General features: G+C 37.5%; 7 protein-coding genes across 7 annotated transcripts; 4 read left to right on the top strand and 3 right to left on the bottom strand.

Moving 5' to 3' along the window:
* Positions 1-259: 259 nt before the first annotated feature.
* On the top strand, positions 260-1,171 carry SAPINGB_P005902 (uncharacterized protein; the record flags this gene model as incomplete). The annotated part of the gene is made up of 3 exons (XM_032000616.1): positions 260-355; positions 429-623; positions 698-1,171. 3 exons carry the CDS (start codon positions 260-262, stop codon positions 1,169-1,171), a joined length of 765 nt encoding a protein of 254 aa, XP_031856507.1.
* Positions 1,172-1,678: 507 nt separating this feature from the next.
* SAPINGB_P005901 (uncharacterized protein) lies at positions 1,679-4,339 on the top strand (the record flags this gene model as incomplete). Its single annotated transcript, XM_032000615.1, has 1 exon — positions 1,679-4,339. One exon carries the CDS (start codon positions 1,679-1,681, stop codon positions 4,337-4,339), a length of 2,661 nt encoding a protein of 886 aa, XP_031856506.1.
* Positions 4,340-4,428: 89 nt separating this feature from the next.
* On the bottom strand, positions 4,429-6,078 carry SAPINGB_P005900 (uncharacterized protein; the record flags this gene model as incomplete). Its single annotated transcript, XM_032000614.1, has 1 exon — positions 4,429-6,078. The coding sequence occupies one exon, from the start codon at positions 6,076-6,078 to the stop codon at positions 4,429-4,431; it is 1,650 nt and encodes a 549-aa protein (XP_031856505.1).
* Positions 6,079-7,808: 1,730 nt separating this feature from the next.
* On the top strand, positions 7,809-9,461 carry SAPINGB_P005899 (uncharacterized protein; the record flags this gene model as incomplete). The annotated part of the gene is made up of 1 exon (XM_032000613.1): positions 7,809-9,461. One exon carries the CDS (start codon positions 7,809-7,811, stop codon positions 9,459-9,461), a length of 1,653 nt encoding a protein of 550 aa, XP_031856504.1.
* A 199-nt stretch (positions 9,462-9,660) lies between these two features.
* On the bottom strand, positions 9,661-11,793 carry SAPINGB_P005898 (uncharacterized protein; the record flags this gene model as incomplete). The annotated part of the gene is made up of 1 exon (XM_032000612.1): positions 9,661-11,793. One exon carries the CDS (start codon positions 11,791-11,793, stop codon positions 9,661-9,663), a length of 2,133 nt encoding a protein of 710 aa, XP_031856503.1.
* A 329-nt stretch (positions 11,794-12,122) lies between these two features.
* On the bottom strand, positions 12,123-12,599 carry SAPINGB_P005897 (uncharacterized protein; the record flags this gene model as incomplete). Its single annotated transcript, XM_032000611.1, has 1 exon — positions 12,123-12,599. One exon carries the CDS (start codon positions 12,597-12,599, stop codon positions 12,123-12,125), a length of 477 nt encoding a protein of 158 aa, XP_031856502.1.
* A 1,380-nt stretch (positions 12,600-13,979) lies between these two features.
* SAPINGB_P005896 (uncharacterized protein) lies at positions 13,980-14,528 on the top strand (the record flags this gene model as incomplete). The annotated part of the gene is made up of 1 exon (XM_032000610.1): positions 13,980-14,528. One exon carries the CDS (start codon positions 13,980-13,982, stop codon positions 14,526-14,528), a length of 549 nt encoding a protein of 182 aa, XP_031856501.1.
* Positions 14,529-14,673: the final 145 nt, after the last annotated feature.

Genomic DNA, 14,673 nt, shown 5'->3' with positions numbered 1-14,673 from the left:
TGTTGGTTTTGAAAATATTAGTTAGTTATAAATCTACTAAATAGACTGTTAATTTAGCAACCACAAAACCCTCCACCATTGTATATTTTTTTTTTGTTGCCACCAAAGTCAGCCAAAAAACCTTTTTTTTTTCTTCTGTCTCTCACTTGTTTTGCCTTCTTTTTCTTTTTCACCAACAAGAAAATCATCAATCTTTCCATTTTCATTCAGTCTTTTTTTTTTTTTTTTTTTCTCTTTCTTTCATAAAACCCAGTTAAAAATGTTTCTTACGCGAAGCGAATATGACCGTGGTGTCAGCACTTTTTCTCCTGAAGGCCGTCTTTTTCAAGTCGAATACTCTCTGGAAGCCATCAAGGTATGCTCGACCCTCTTTCCATATATATATATATAAATATAAATGTAAATTTTGGTCACTAACACTCTAATAGCTGGGATCTACTGCAATTGGAATTGCCACATCTAAGGGTGTTGTGTTGGGTGTTGAGAAGCGCGTGACTTCTTCTTTGCTCGAACCCTCATCCATTGAGAAGATCATTGAGATTGACCGCCACGTTGGCTGTGCCATGAGTGGTCTCACTGCAGATGCCCGTACTATGATTGATCATGCTCGTGTTGAAGCAACAGTATGTTTTTTTTTTTTTTTTTTTGGTTTATTATTGATTATTTATTTTATTCAGGTTTATCTAACATTCCCAAGAATCACTCTTTCCAATATGATGAACCCATTAAGGTGGAATCTATAACACAATCTGTTTGCGATCTCGCCCTGAGATTTGGCGAAGGTGCTGACGGTGAGGAACGCATTATGTCACGGCCGTTTGGTGTTGCTCTTTTAATTGCTGGCTTTGACGAAAATGGTCCACAACTATACCACGCTGAACCTTCAGGAACCTTTTACAGATACGATGCTAAGGCAATTGGTAGCGGTAGTGAGGGTGCACAGGTTGAACTTCAAAACGAGTACCATTCATCACTTACTATGGAAGAGGCTGAGGTTCTGGTTCTCAAGATCTTAAAGCAGGTTATGGAAGAGAAACTTGATGCTAAGAACGCACAGTTATCGAGTGTCACTAAGGAGGAAGGGTTTAAGATATATGATGACGAGATGATGAAGGCTGTGGTTGAGAAGATGGAGGCCGAGACGACTGCCGATGATGAACTTCAAGCTTAGAGTTGTTGCACAGATTTATATGATTTATATGATTTATATGATTTATATGATTTATATGATTTATATGATTTATATGATTTATATGATTTATATATAAATATATAAATATAAGTTACTTATAATATATATATACTTAATTACCTATTTACCTATTTACCTATTTACTTAAAAGATAACTTACCATGAGGTTACTTTATTAATATTTTTTTTGCTAACAAAAGATTGTAAACATTTATTCAGTCCACTTAAATAAGTTACCAAAAATAAGATAACTTTAATTTTTTTTTTTTTTTTTGCCGTTCCACCGCCAAGTCATCCGCAAATTCTTAATTTCCCACACACACACAAGCAGCTTTTTTTTTTCTTTTAACTAAAATTTATTATTTTTCTCTCTCTCTCTCTCTTTTTTTTTTTTTCCTTTCGTTTTAAAAAAAAAAAAAAAATAAAACATTCATTCATTCCTTCCTTTTTTTTTTTTCCATCAATCACACGATCCTTCTGCTCATAATGAATTCCAGCGGCAACTCGGAGTCTTCCTTGGCTGCTAATCTTTCTTCTTCGTTGTATGAGCCCACAGATTCTCCAACCCCAGCTGTGATCGGACCAGCCACCACCACTACCAGCACATCTCCATCTTCTTTTCACTCCTCCTCTGACCCACTCCAGATCCCCACCATCACTGCAGCAGTTGCCACTGCAGAAGCTACTCCAGCTATAGCGACTGCAGTTCCACATTCAGATCTCTATTTTTCATCATCTCCAACCTCTTCTGGATCCATTTCTATGCCTATATCAACCTCTTCATCCTCTCCACCATCAGCACTCTCACTATCCCAACTTGAGTCCCGAATCTCTGGCCGTAGCTCTTCTTCAACCTCTTCACCTGGCCATCCTTCTACTACTTCTACTACTTCTACCACTAGAACTCGAAGTAAATCGCCAACTCACACTTTCTCTCGTAACTACGCACGAGGATTTGCATCTCCACCTTCGTTAAGTAACCCCAATACCACCACTACTACTACCACAAGCACGGCTCCAACTTCTAATTCATCAATAGCCGGCTCTAATACCATGGAAACCACTGAAAAAAATATTCCCTCTTTAAAGGTTCCGACTCTTCGATCAACTCGGGGGTCTAGGGCCCGCTCTTCTTCTGTCACAACACCATTAAGTGAAGACACTATGAAAAACATTGCAACAAAACCTGCATCAAGTCCACTCCAGTCTCCTCGTAGACTTTCTCCAAGTAAAAATCGAAATGATTCCAAATCAAATAATACTGACGAAACTTACTTTCTTAATACTCGGACTATAAATGCTAATGAATCAAACATTAGTGGATCTGGGGATTCAACTCTTAATGAATTTCAACAACCACCACCACCACCACAACAACAACAACAAACTTTGACTGCAGCAAGTGTTAAAAAAATCACCGGAGAAGAAAAAGAATTCTCCGAAACAGACGACACGAATACCAATGACCAGTGGAAACGACGAGACTTTCAAATCGCCAATGGTGAAGGCAATTTTAGTTCTGAGAGCGTCAAGGAAAATGTAGATGACAAAACAATTTCCCATCACCGCAAAAACCCTTCTGCAGATATTAAAAATAGCACCCTCAAAGCAACTAGCAATAACACTGAGGTGATCCAAACCAATAATAATAGCCAATCTTCCAAAGGTCGCAGTACTATCAGTGGCCGACGCGCTAGAAGCAACAGCAAAAGTGTCTCGGCAGTGCAGATCCTCGGCGAAGTCACAGAACTCTCACTAACTGCACCAGTGACCAAACCTGGTTCTCCTCTGAAATCTGACGATCCAGGGTTGAATAATATCCAGGGGACTGTGACCGATAATTATAACCCCAATTTACATTCAGACTGGGCCGATCTCCGGAAACATGACAAGAAAGATCAGACCGAAGAAACCTCAGAAAATCAACAGCAATGGTTCCAACAAGAGTCCACTGCTAATCACATCATCGAGCATACTCTTTCAAACCTCAAAAAGCTTGAAAATACATCTCCAGAACCTTCTACATCTCAAGCACTACAACAGCCATTTGTTAGCGACGTACCCAACGACGCCCCAATCCCCACTTCTTCTTCTTCTTCTTCCAGCCCCACAATAAACACCGCCACAATTGGAAACCAAAACACAAACACAAACACAACAACCACAACCACCCTTTTGAAACATCTTGATAACTCAGACGACATGCGGGTCATCTTCGGGTCCGGAAGCGTTGATCAAGATAATCAAGATAATCAAGATAATCAAGATAATCAAGATATAGTGGATATCACTGATCATGTAGAAGCTAAAGACGACGACGACAATGGCAGCCTTAAGGATCGCATCGATATTGATGACGAAGAAAAGTTTGGCTCCCTCCTGACTTTTCTTTCAGAAGCCCAGGTCAAGGACCTTGACTACATTGGCAACGTATACAACAACATTAACTCCATCTTTGACTTGGAGCGCTATCTTTCCACTCTCGTGGCCAACGAGTCCACTCTTAACTTTCTGGTGACGCCACCTGGAGTGGCAACCCCAGTCGTTTGGACTTTCTTGCATATTAAGCGACTAATTAAAGAGCTCAACTGGCTGGCAGTTGCCATCTCACTTGATGGATGCGGCAACCCAGCAACCCGACCTGATTGCACTACTATGGTCCGAGGCCCACCAGGGTCGCCAACGGTAATGTGTGGAAGCGGACACTCACGACCACACCGTTGCAGTGCCATGGATTACGTGTGGCATACTCTTGACTGGGCCATGGATACTGTTAACATTGGCGTCATTGACTTGGACCGACCACTGAGTACCATTATGCCGGCGCTGACCGTGCGTACATTGACAGTGGCATTCAAACGACTTTTCCAGATTTTCGAGCATGCTTGGTACTTTCACGAACGTGTCTTTATTGCATTTGAAAACGTTACAAATCTGTATCAACGAGCTCTTGCCTTTGGATTGTTTTCCAAAATGTTAACTCGAGTTCCTCTTATTCCTTACAAGTTGGCATTCAAGCCCGAAGAAATTACAGGGCTAGACGAGGAATCCTACATGAAGGAACTCACATATCTGGTTCAAAATGCACATCGCAGCATGAATCCGCATTCATTTTCAATGGCACACATGCGGGCCATGGGCATGTAACTGGTTGAGTAAAATGAAAGATGAATGATGAATGATGAAAGATAAAAGATAAAAAAAAAAAAAACATAATACCTTAAATAGAATACAAACTAAGAATCGAGTACATGGGCATATTCAGGATAATCCTTAATCTTGGAATAAAGAAACTTTTCAAGTTTTGTCGCGTGCTTATAGTACGTTGTTGTTTCGTTATTGTACTTGCGGCAATTATTGAAAATAAGCCGTGCATCGTAAAGAAATTGCTCCAAAGTGGCATACGCGTCTGCCTCAAGACGTTGCTCCATTGTGAACAAATCCATGGGCTCTTTAATAACTTCGTAATAATCAGCAACTTCATCCTTGTTAACTGGCTCAGCAAAGGGCCAGGCAGACGGGTGGGCCTGCATCTCATTTAGCAATGCCTGCATCACAGCATAATGAGGTGATCGTTTAAGTCTGCGCGCAATTTCATCCATTGCTGGAGTCCATCCAGCCTCTTTAAGTCCAGGGATAGTAAGTGGGTCAATCTGTGTCACTTCTGGATTTTTAAAGACTTGGAGACCCGGTCTGACAATATGGGACTTGGAAATTTCGCGAATCTTGCGCATAATAGCTGCCTTTTGCACCAGCAAAATCTTATTTGCGTCAAGATAACGAATTTTAGGGAGCATAGTACATTGCATAATAGTACCACCTTCATAATCCTTAATATAACCCATCCAAATACTCTTGTCAAGGGAAATTTCTTTGGTGAAGCCCTGCTTCTTAAAGTACCCAATGGCATAATTATCAGCATATGTCAGAAAGTTTTTAATACGACCAGCATAAGCATTCCGCACATAGTCCTTAAGATGATTCATCAAGTGTGCACCATAACCTCGAACTTGTTCTGTAGATGAAATTGCACAAAATACAATTTCAGCAAATGTGCGTGATTCAAAAGGTCGGAAAGTAATGCCACCAACAACTGTTAATGGTTTTCGTACAACTGCAATAGAAACATGGGACCGATCATACACTAATCGTGCAATATATTCTCTCGGCATCTTGGGCAATTGCTTTTGGAAAATGTTTTTAAGACCTGTCAGTACCATCATGTTTTCTTTTGAATTATCATTGTTTACTACTCGAAACTCAATTATCCCATTCATTTCTTCAAGTACCGCTGGCCGTTCCTTGTAAGGGTACTCCACACCATCAAAAACAAATTTGGTAACCAAACCACCATCTGTGGTCTCCTCATCCCCAGCAGAGGTTCCTGTAACTGAGGTACTATTATCTTTATCACCATCTTCTGTTTTATCTTTATTATTGTCATTGGCTCCAGAATCTGAGTTTTTGCTTTTCAAAGAGTCATTAACAATTACTACATCCGAAGAGACTGTTTTAGTAGGTGCGGGCGATGCCCTTTTATCATTGGTATCATGTTTCTTATTGTTTTTAGGGTCATTATTGTCATTATTATTGTTATTATTATCATTATCTGTCTTGTTTTTGTTTTTGTTTTTGTTTCTGGTTGTGTCATTAGTCGTGTCTTTCAAAGAATCGCCAGTATTCTGCTTAGTAGACACTCCTGATGATTTTGTGCCTGCAGAACGTGACCCATGTTTTTGTTCTCCTTTCCTATCTCCATAGCCATTTTCAAGAGTCGTGTTTTTTTCTAGCCGCGTCCGTTTTATTAATGGTCCTTCATCTTCGTCGTCGTCGTCGTCATCGTAATCTATGGCCTTTTTCCGTTTCGGAGGTGGTCCTTCTGCCATTATTGAGAAATTTTTTTTTTCTTTCTATTTTTTTTCCCCCCTAATTTTGAGTGGCGGTGGGGGAGGATATTATCCTTAAATGTGTATGTTCAAATAAAAAATAGAGAGGAAGAAAAAAGGTTTACTTTTATTTTATTTTTTTTAACCCTGAGTTGGTGATGATGACCTAACTTGAATGGAGGCTTGTATTGTTTGAAAAATTTTAACATAATGGATTTTAAAAAATTACCTAACCCTAACCCATATTATTTATATAATACTAAAAAAAAAAATTACAACACCCAGTTTCATTTTGGGAAATTCCGTTAAATTTATTATAAAGTGAAAAATTAACTCTGATCTAATGTTTTCAGGATCAAATATTCTATTGAAGATGCTATAATATAAGTTTACTATTATTGAAAAAAAAAAAAAAAATAAAAAAATAATTTAGGATATGAAAATCTTAAAAGATTTAGTTTTAATGTTACGTTTTATTACAAATATTTTGATAAAATAGTATGAACAAAAATTATTCTATTAAAAATATGATTTTCAAAAGATAATAATATACTTCTAAAATCCAATTATACTTGTGTGAATATGTTTTTATCAAAGAAACCATAGTATCTTAACCTATTATAAACAGAATTTCAGTTTAGTGAATACTCATCTGCTGAATCTTAATTTGTTGAATCTTTACATGTGGAGTTTTCAATCAAATCTTTTACTGTTGACCTTTTGTTGGTAATATCAATTTATATATTGAGTCTTCACCGTCTAAACGTGTGTTTCAATAACTTTTCATTTTGCTAGATCTATTGTGACCACAGTGAGTACATTAATTACACTACTTATATATATTGTTCACTTACTACTGTATCACTTTGTAAACCTTGAACATTGTCAATTATTAAAATTATTTACTTTCTAATTCAAATAATTATTTTAATTATTATAAATGTATATATATCTTAGATTAATTCATAAATTTGGCATTTTAAAAGCCAAGTTGGTAATTTCAACCCCTTTATAACATTAAAGGGAAGTGGATAAGATTTATCACATGATATTCTATTTTAGGGAATTAACATAAAAACGTGACTTGCAGTGATTTTTGATAAAAGGGTGTTTTTTTTTAAACAATGTTCACGTGATTTAACTATAGCTTTCGTGGCCTTTGGCAGTAATTTAGGCACCCCTGGCATGCCCACCAGCCAAATGGAAGTCGCACTTTTTCTTTTTCCCCAAAGATCCAAAGATCCAATGAACATTAATAATAATACTTTAGGAAAAGTTAAATGTTTATTTGAAATAATAATTGATTAATAAAAATTATTTTTTTCTTTCTTTTTTTTTTAAATCTTCAATTGTTTTTTTTTATATATATATATATATAAAGCCCACCTGTTTAAACTTCATGTTGTTGTCTCCATGGTGGCCTCTAATTTATGTTGAGTGAGTGTGTGTGGTGTGTGCGGTGTGTGCCTGAAAAGTCCATATTATATTAAAGGGTCACAACCACTGTACATCATCATCACCTTAAAAAAAAATAAAAAAAACACACACACCCCCTTTTATCTGAATATATTTTTTTTTTAAAAGACAAATTCTTTGTGTATTTAACTTTCTTTTAACAGCACTTACTCCTTTTTTTTTTTTTTTTTTAATCTCTACCTTTAACTCATTTTTAGAGCTATTTATTAAAACTAAAAAAAAAAAAAAACTATTTCATACTTAGCTCATCTCTAATGATTAAGCGGCGTGCTTTCCTCTTCTACTCATTCATTGGGTTTGCTCTGTTGTACTTAGTGTACAATATGAGCAACACCTACTCATCAGATCACTACGAAATTAGTAATGATGAACAACGGATCCAGACTCCATTCCAAGTCCCTGATCCATTCCCCAAGGGTAAGCCTGATTTCCGGAAAAAAAAGCCTGAGGAATCCGATTCTTCAAACGAAAATAATGTAGAAGAACAGCAACTTGCTGAACAACAAGAACAGCAGGATGAAAAGGAGATTCAGGATAAGGCTAAGGAAAGTGAAGAACAGGCTAATACCAACCCGAAAAATAAAGAGGGAGAAGAAGGTGCCACTCCTGAAGAGGAATCTAAGGAAGAATCCAAGGAAGAATCTAAGGAGGAATCCAAGGAAGATGATAAAAAGGAAACTCCTAAGGAGGAGCCTAAGGAAGATGAAAAGAAGGACGAAAAGAAGGAGGAGAACAAGGACGAAAAGAAAGATACTAAAAAGGAGGAAGAAGAAAAAGAAGACGACGACAAGAATGATAATTCCCCTCCTCTTTATGACAAATATCGTGCCAGCTCTAACCCTGATACCGAAAAGCTCAGTCTTAAAGAACGTGTTGCTGACCGTCACAAGCGCTATCTGAACTACATGAAGATGCACTCCCAGCTTTCAGAAAAGAAGCAAAAGAAAGAATCTAGCAAGCTTCAAGGCCGTTTCCTTGGTATGGAACATGAAGAGCTTAAGAACTTTGAATCACCCGTTGCCTTTTTGCCCGAGGACTTTGATGAGGGAACTTTACACCCTGCTGCGAAAAATATTGTCATCTTGACTGCTTCGGATGGTAAAGGTAACTCTGAGATTGGTGGTGTACTCGAGGCTGCTCGTGAAAACCGTAAAGAGTACTGCTCCTACCACGGCTATAATGAGATTTTTGTTAACCTTACTCGTCATGTTAAGCCTGGCTGGCATCCCGTCTGGTCTAAGATGGGTGCCATCCGTGAAGCTTTTGAGACTTTCCCCGAGTCTGAATGGGTCTGGTGGCTCGACACTGATGCCCTTATTATGAATGCAGAAATTGATATCACCAAGCACATTTTACACAAGCGTGCTCTCAAGGAACGTATCACCTATTCAAGACCCCTCCGTGACCCTGAAGCCAATTTTTACAATGGTGCCTACATGGAGAAAGGTGAGGTTGATTTTGATAATATTGATGTGGTCATTTCCCAAGACTTTTTCGGTCTTAATGCCGGTTCCTTTTTCATCCGTCGTTCTGCCTTTTCAGACTTTTTGCTTGAAATGTGGGAAGATAAACTTTTTGAAAAGCAAGAATATATCCGCCGCGAACAAGATGCTCTTATTCATATTTTCCTTAACCATGAACGGTTCCAACAACATTTTGGCTTGGTCCCTCAGCGTCTTCTCAACTCTTACTTTGATGATCCTAAGTGGGTTTGGTCTTATCAGCCAGGTGACTTTATTGTCCATCTTGCTGGATGCAACACTAAGGGTAAGTGTGAAAGTTCTTTTGTTGATCTTTGGAACAAGCGCACTCAGGTCCCTGCTGAGCACCAAGTCAGCGATAGAATTGATCTTAAAAAATATTTCAGAAACTCTGATCAGGAAATTAAGAAGGAGGAAGATAATTAGGGATAAATAAAAGAAGAAGGAAGAAAGAAGAAAAAAAAGAAAAAAAGAAGGAAAGTCCATGATATTCTCATGGTTTGTTTTGTTTTGTATCATTAATATATAATTGCGTAATAAAGGTAAAGTTTTCACACTCGTGGTTATATACTTGAATGTAATAGACTTAATTAGCCTATGCTTATATTAAATTTATTTTTACACTCTAATCTGACAAGGCCCAATCATCTCCATCTTCACCATCACCTCCAAGATTAAGCTCCTCTGCTTTGCGTTGAACTTCAGCTAGCCCACTTAACTCTTCAACGTATTTGGGATTGTTGAGTGCATCTTTTACAAACTCCCATCCGCGTGTGATCCATTCTTCCCTCACAGGGGCAGAGCATGCAGAACATGAGGGGTATGCAGCACCAGTCACCTTCATGCTATCAAATGACCCTAAAAATCCACGAATCTGGTGAGGAATCTGGCTTCCAAACGCTCCAGTAGCAGCTGGGCTTCCCGAATGCTCCTTGTCTTTCCCTGAATACTCTGTAGATGGTGCCAGGCCTTTGTTTGGATGTTGCAGCACTGATACTAGTAGTTCTACCGCATTTGCACTAGCTAGCATGGCCACACCGGGTCGTGTCACCGTGCACATTTGATCCAGTGTACGGTTTGATAACGAATCAAGTGGTGCTACAACATCGTTACAGAAATAGCACCCAAGGTTAGGCGTTGGAGCACCCTCGGCAACAACACCATGCCGCATCACCACATAGCTGTCAAATCCTAATGCTGCATTAATCACCAGCTTAGACTGCGCAGCACACATGACTGTGGGCAACCATCGGCTTTCCCGCGAGTCCATTAGCAAAAACACAACATCATGTGCTTTAATGAGCTCTTCAAGCTCCTCGTAGTCCCGCCGCTGCGATGGTTCGTCATGTACAGCATGCCCGGCCATTGGTATTTCCAACTGTACACCGCGAGCTTCGACTGAAGGATAAATCTCACGTAGTGCTGCAGCAGCACACTCTGCTTTAGGCTTACCACCATCGGCACAATCCCTAAAGGTGTAAAGAGGTTGTCGCACTGGGTTGGAGTATGACACGCGACCACTATCAACTAGTGTCACCGTACGTACCCCCCATCCTAAAAGCCCACGTGCAATGTATGATCCTAATGTACCGGCACCGAGCAGAAGGCATCGTGAATTTTTTACAACTTCAAGGTCAAGGTCTGGGGCTACCCGCCACTTCATCAGTTTGAGGTTAAGATCAACAGCTTGATCTGCCAGTTGAACGGGGTCAATCAGTGCACCGAGGTTTGTGTGTTTTGGTGCTAGCTTGTTAGTGGTTGGTAGCCGTTCCCACCCAGTGGCCTTGGGCACTGCTTCGAGATATGCCGTCAAACTCGCGTCATCCAGTGGAGATTCTAACCCGCTCAGTACAAAGCTTCGTGGTTTATTGGCTCCGGGTCGGCCACGGTAAGCTAGCACTTTAAGATGTGGAAATTTCTCAAATAACTTATAATGAAATGCTAGCAACAGCAAGTTTCTTAGTGGCCAGCCTGCTATCAATTCATGGGGTGACGGATCAACAAACGTCAAGTATTGCTCTTCAGTTTCTATTGTTGACAAAAATGTGTCGTATTCACTGAGTTGGCCGACCTTCCAGCCTTGTTCATCATCTGAGCTTTGGTCCTTTTTGAGCAGGAAAAACCCCCATTGTTTTGGGTCCACCTCACCACGCCAGCTCTCGATTGCTGTCAAAACGTCCTTGGTTACTTCAAAACTAGCTTCTACTTTTCCCGCACGCCAATCAAGTAGTGGCGCGGGGAATGCAAACCAGTAGTAAAAGTTATACTTTTTAAGGTCGGAAAACATTAAAATTTGATATGTGCACAACAAGGAGGGATCCCTCAGCGCCTCTCCAGAAAGTACTGTAGAAGTGATCTCTTGCATGCGTGTACGCAAAAGTCCAGCCCGGTCATACGATTTAAATGACTCTATCGTATTGAGGTCGAGTAGCCGGCCAGGTGCGCCCACGGCTGGTGGAGCAGTATATGTCAGTGGTGTATAGTCAGTAGCATTGAATGAAGTCCTTGTCACGGAAAAACTCGCATACGACACGGCTGTAGAAGGTGCTTCGGAATAGCTCCCCAACACAGGGATGGGTGTTTCGTCCAGTTTAATATGGTCGAGTTTGCGGGCCGACAATTCGTGGAAAAAGGCTGAGTCGACAAAAGACCGAAAGGTGGCGAACTTGAGTGAAGATGCAAGATGCTGGGAGGTTTCTGAACCAGAAGACGAGGGAGCCTGCTGGTCAAGACCTTCAGTATTTGGTGTATTGTCCATGTTTATTGAATTGTCATATATAGTGATTAAAGATGAATAAAAAAAAACCAAGAATAATAAAAGTAAAGTAAAGAAAAGAATAAATAGAAAAAGGTGGATTTAAGAAACAAAAAAGAGGTCACGATTGTCCAAATGTTGGGTTTTTTTAATTGGTGATACCATTATCTCAGTGTCCTTCTGATTAATAAAATTATATAAGCTATGACATAATAAGCACGGCTAAACATTGCAAAAACGATATTGGGGATTTTCAAATTCAAATTCAAATTAAAATTCATAAAAAAAAAACCTAAACTAAAAGAAACTAAAGTAATAATAATAAAAAAAAATTAAAGAAGAAGATGGCTCTTGACATTGTTAACAATTTTTTCAAGATCAAAATCATGATCAGGGTCAAGTTTCTTAAGAGTATCAGATACACTCTTTAAAAGGTCCTTGTTATCAGGAATGGCGCTTCGAACAGCCAAATGACTCTTGACATTGTTGACAATCTTTTCAAGATCGAAATCATGATCAGGGTCAAGTTTTTTAAGAGTATCAGACACATTCTTTAAAAGATCTTTGTTATCAGGAATTGCACTTCTAGCGGCTAAGTGGCTTTTAACATCACTAACAATTTTTTCCAAGTCAAAGTCATGGTCAGGGTCCAGTTTCTTAAGAGTATCTGACACACTCTTAAGAAGGTCTTTGTTATCAGGGATTGCATTGCGAGCAGCCAGGGTTCCATCAAGGGCAACAATAGGATAGGCACTGACAGAAATTACAAGTGCAGAAAAAACAGAAAAGAAGATTTTGGAGTTGACCATTGTGAATATAATAATAAAAGGATTGTAAAATAGTTGGAAAAGTAGATTGAAGTAAATAAATTGAAATGAATGAATTGAAATGATTGAATGATAGTGATTGTTGTAATGCAGAAAAGAAGAATAAGAAAAAAAAACAGGAAATAATGGAAAAAAAAGCCTGTATTTATATTAAAAAAAAATTTCAATTCAACGTATAGTATATTGACATTTTTTATAATTGAAAAATCAGTATCATTGACTTTTTATTTTTATTTTATTTTAATTTCCTTTTTTTTTTGAATCATATTCTTTTAAAGATGTGTTTTTCAATTGATATGGCCTTAATCAACGTCTGCATTAATTTTTTTTTAAAAAAAATAAAAAAAGAAATCAGTTTAAAAATTAAGGAAAATAAGCATTAGCATAAACTAATTTTTCCAAACGAGTTAATTGACTCTTGAAAGATTTGATACATTAAAAGACATTTTAAAGGGGAAAAAAATTTTTTTAAAAAAAACCAGTAAGACTCAATATTGACAATTCTCGGTATGAATTTGCATGTCCATTGACCATATATTGCATAGAGAGTAGATACAAAATAGGTAAAATATTGGTGCAAATAACAAATTCTATATAGTTATCTTTGAAATTGTTTGACAGTTTGTAAAATCAGGGAATTTTTCTTGTCATCAAAACTACGAGAGTAATCTTATTTATTTTTTATTTTTTTTCGCTTTTCTGATTTTCCAAAAAAAAAAAAAAGTAAAAAAAAAAGTCTTTCAAACGCCGTCATAAATCATACATATACCAAGTTATCAAATCAAAAAGTTTTGTGAAAAGGGAAGCTCCGAAGTGAATACAAGTCAAAGACTGACCCTACAGCAATTAAACCACAGGTCATAAAATTTCAAATAAAATCCCCCTCCTATATGAACCAACATCTTAAATTCATTTTATCGGATGACCTTAACTACTATAAATGTTTAAAAAATTTCAAGAGACTTGGAATAATTCTTTTGATTTTCTGAGTTAAGAATTTGTACGTTTAAATAAAATGAAAAGGTGACCATAACTTAATTTTGTAGTCTTTTGAGCGACTTTTTTTTTTTTTTTGTTAATTTCAAAAGAAGAAAAGCACGGAATGGTAGTACCGTTTCAAAAGTCGATGGTTCAATTACAATATATTTCAAATGTTCGTGATGTATAAATAGAATAAAAAATAACGTGAAAAAAATTTTTTTTTCCCATATTTATCAATAACTCAATTCGCTCAATCAATTTAAACAACTAAAAATAACAAAATAAAATCCTTCCTTTTTTTTTTTTCCTCCAACTAATTCTTCACTCGTTTTTTTTTCTTTTTTTTTCCTTAAAAAAACAAAAATCTCAATAAATTTCATAATGGTTAGCACCAAAATCATTTTCACCGCCTTTTCGGCACTTGTTATGTCTGTCAGTGCATATCCCATTGTTTCCTTCGAAGGTCACCTGGCAGCCAGAAATGCAAATCCAGACAATATTTTTAAGGACATAGCAGATGCTTTCAAGAAACATGAACCTGACCATGAGTCTGGTATTGATAAAGTTATTGACGATATTAAGGATCATTTTGTTGCAAGAAGTGCAATTCCTGATAATATTTTTAAGGACATAGCAGATGCTTTCAAGAAACATGAACCTGACCATGAGTCTGGTATTGATAAAGTTATTGACGATATTAAGGATCATTTTGTTGCAAGAAGTGCAATTTCTGATAATATTTTTAAGGACATAGCAGATGCTTTCAAGAAACATGAACCTGACCATGAGTCTGGTATTGATAAAGTTATTGACGATATTAAGGATCATTTTACTGCAAGAAGTGCAGTTGCAGCTGAGGATATTTTCAAGGACATATCCGATGCATTCAAGAAGATTGCTCACGATGTTGATATTAAAAAGACTGATTAAAGCCTGAACCAGGAGTAAATATTAAAATTTAGATATATATATTTTTTTTCTGTCATATATACACGTGTAAAGCTCAATTTAGAGGGTTGGTCTATTGATCAAAATAATTTAAGAAAAAAAAAGTGAACTCTTGTAACAAGTAAAA

The sequence above is a fragment of the Magnusiomyces paraingens genome (genome assembly GCF_902498895.1).
Source record: "Magnusiomyces paraingens strain CBS 517.90 genome assembly, contig: contig5, whole genome shotgun sequence".
NCBI classification, from domain to species: Eukaryota; Fungi; Ascomycota; class Dipodascomycetes; order Dipodascales; family Dipodascaceae; genus Magnusiomyces; species Magnusiomyces paraingens.
Note: the sequence above shows the minus strand (reverse complement) of the source record. Positions and strands in the feature narration are given on the sequence as shown.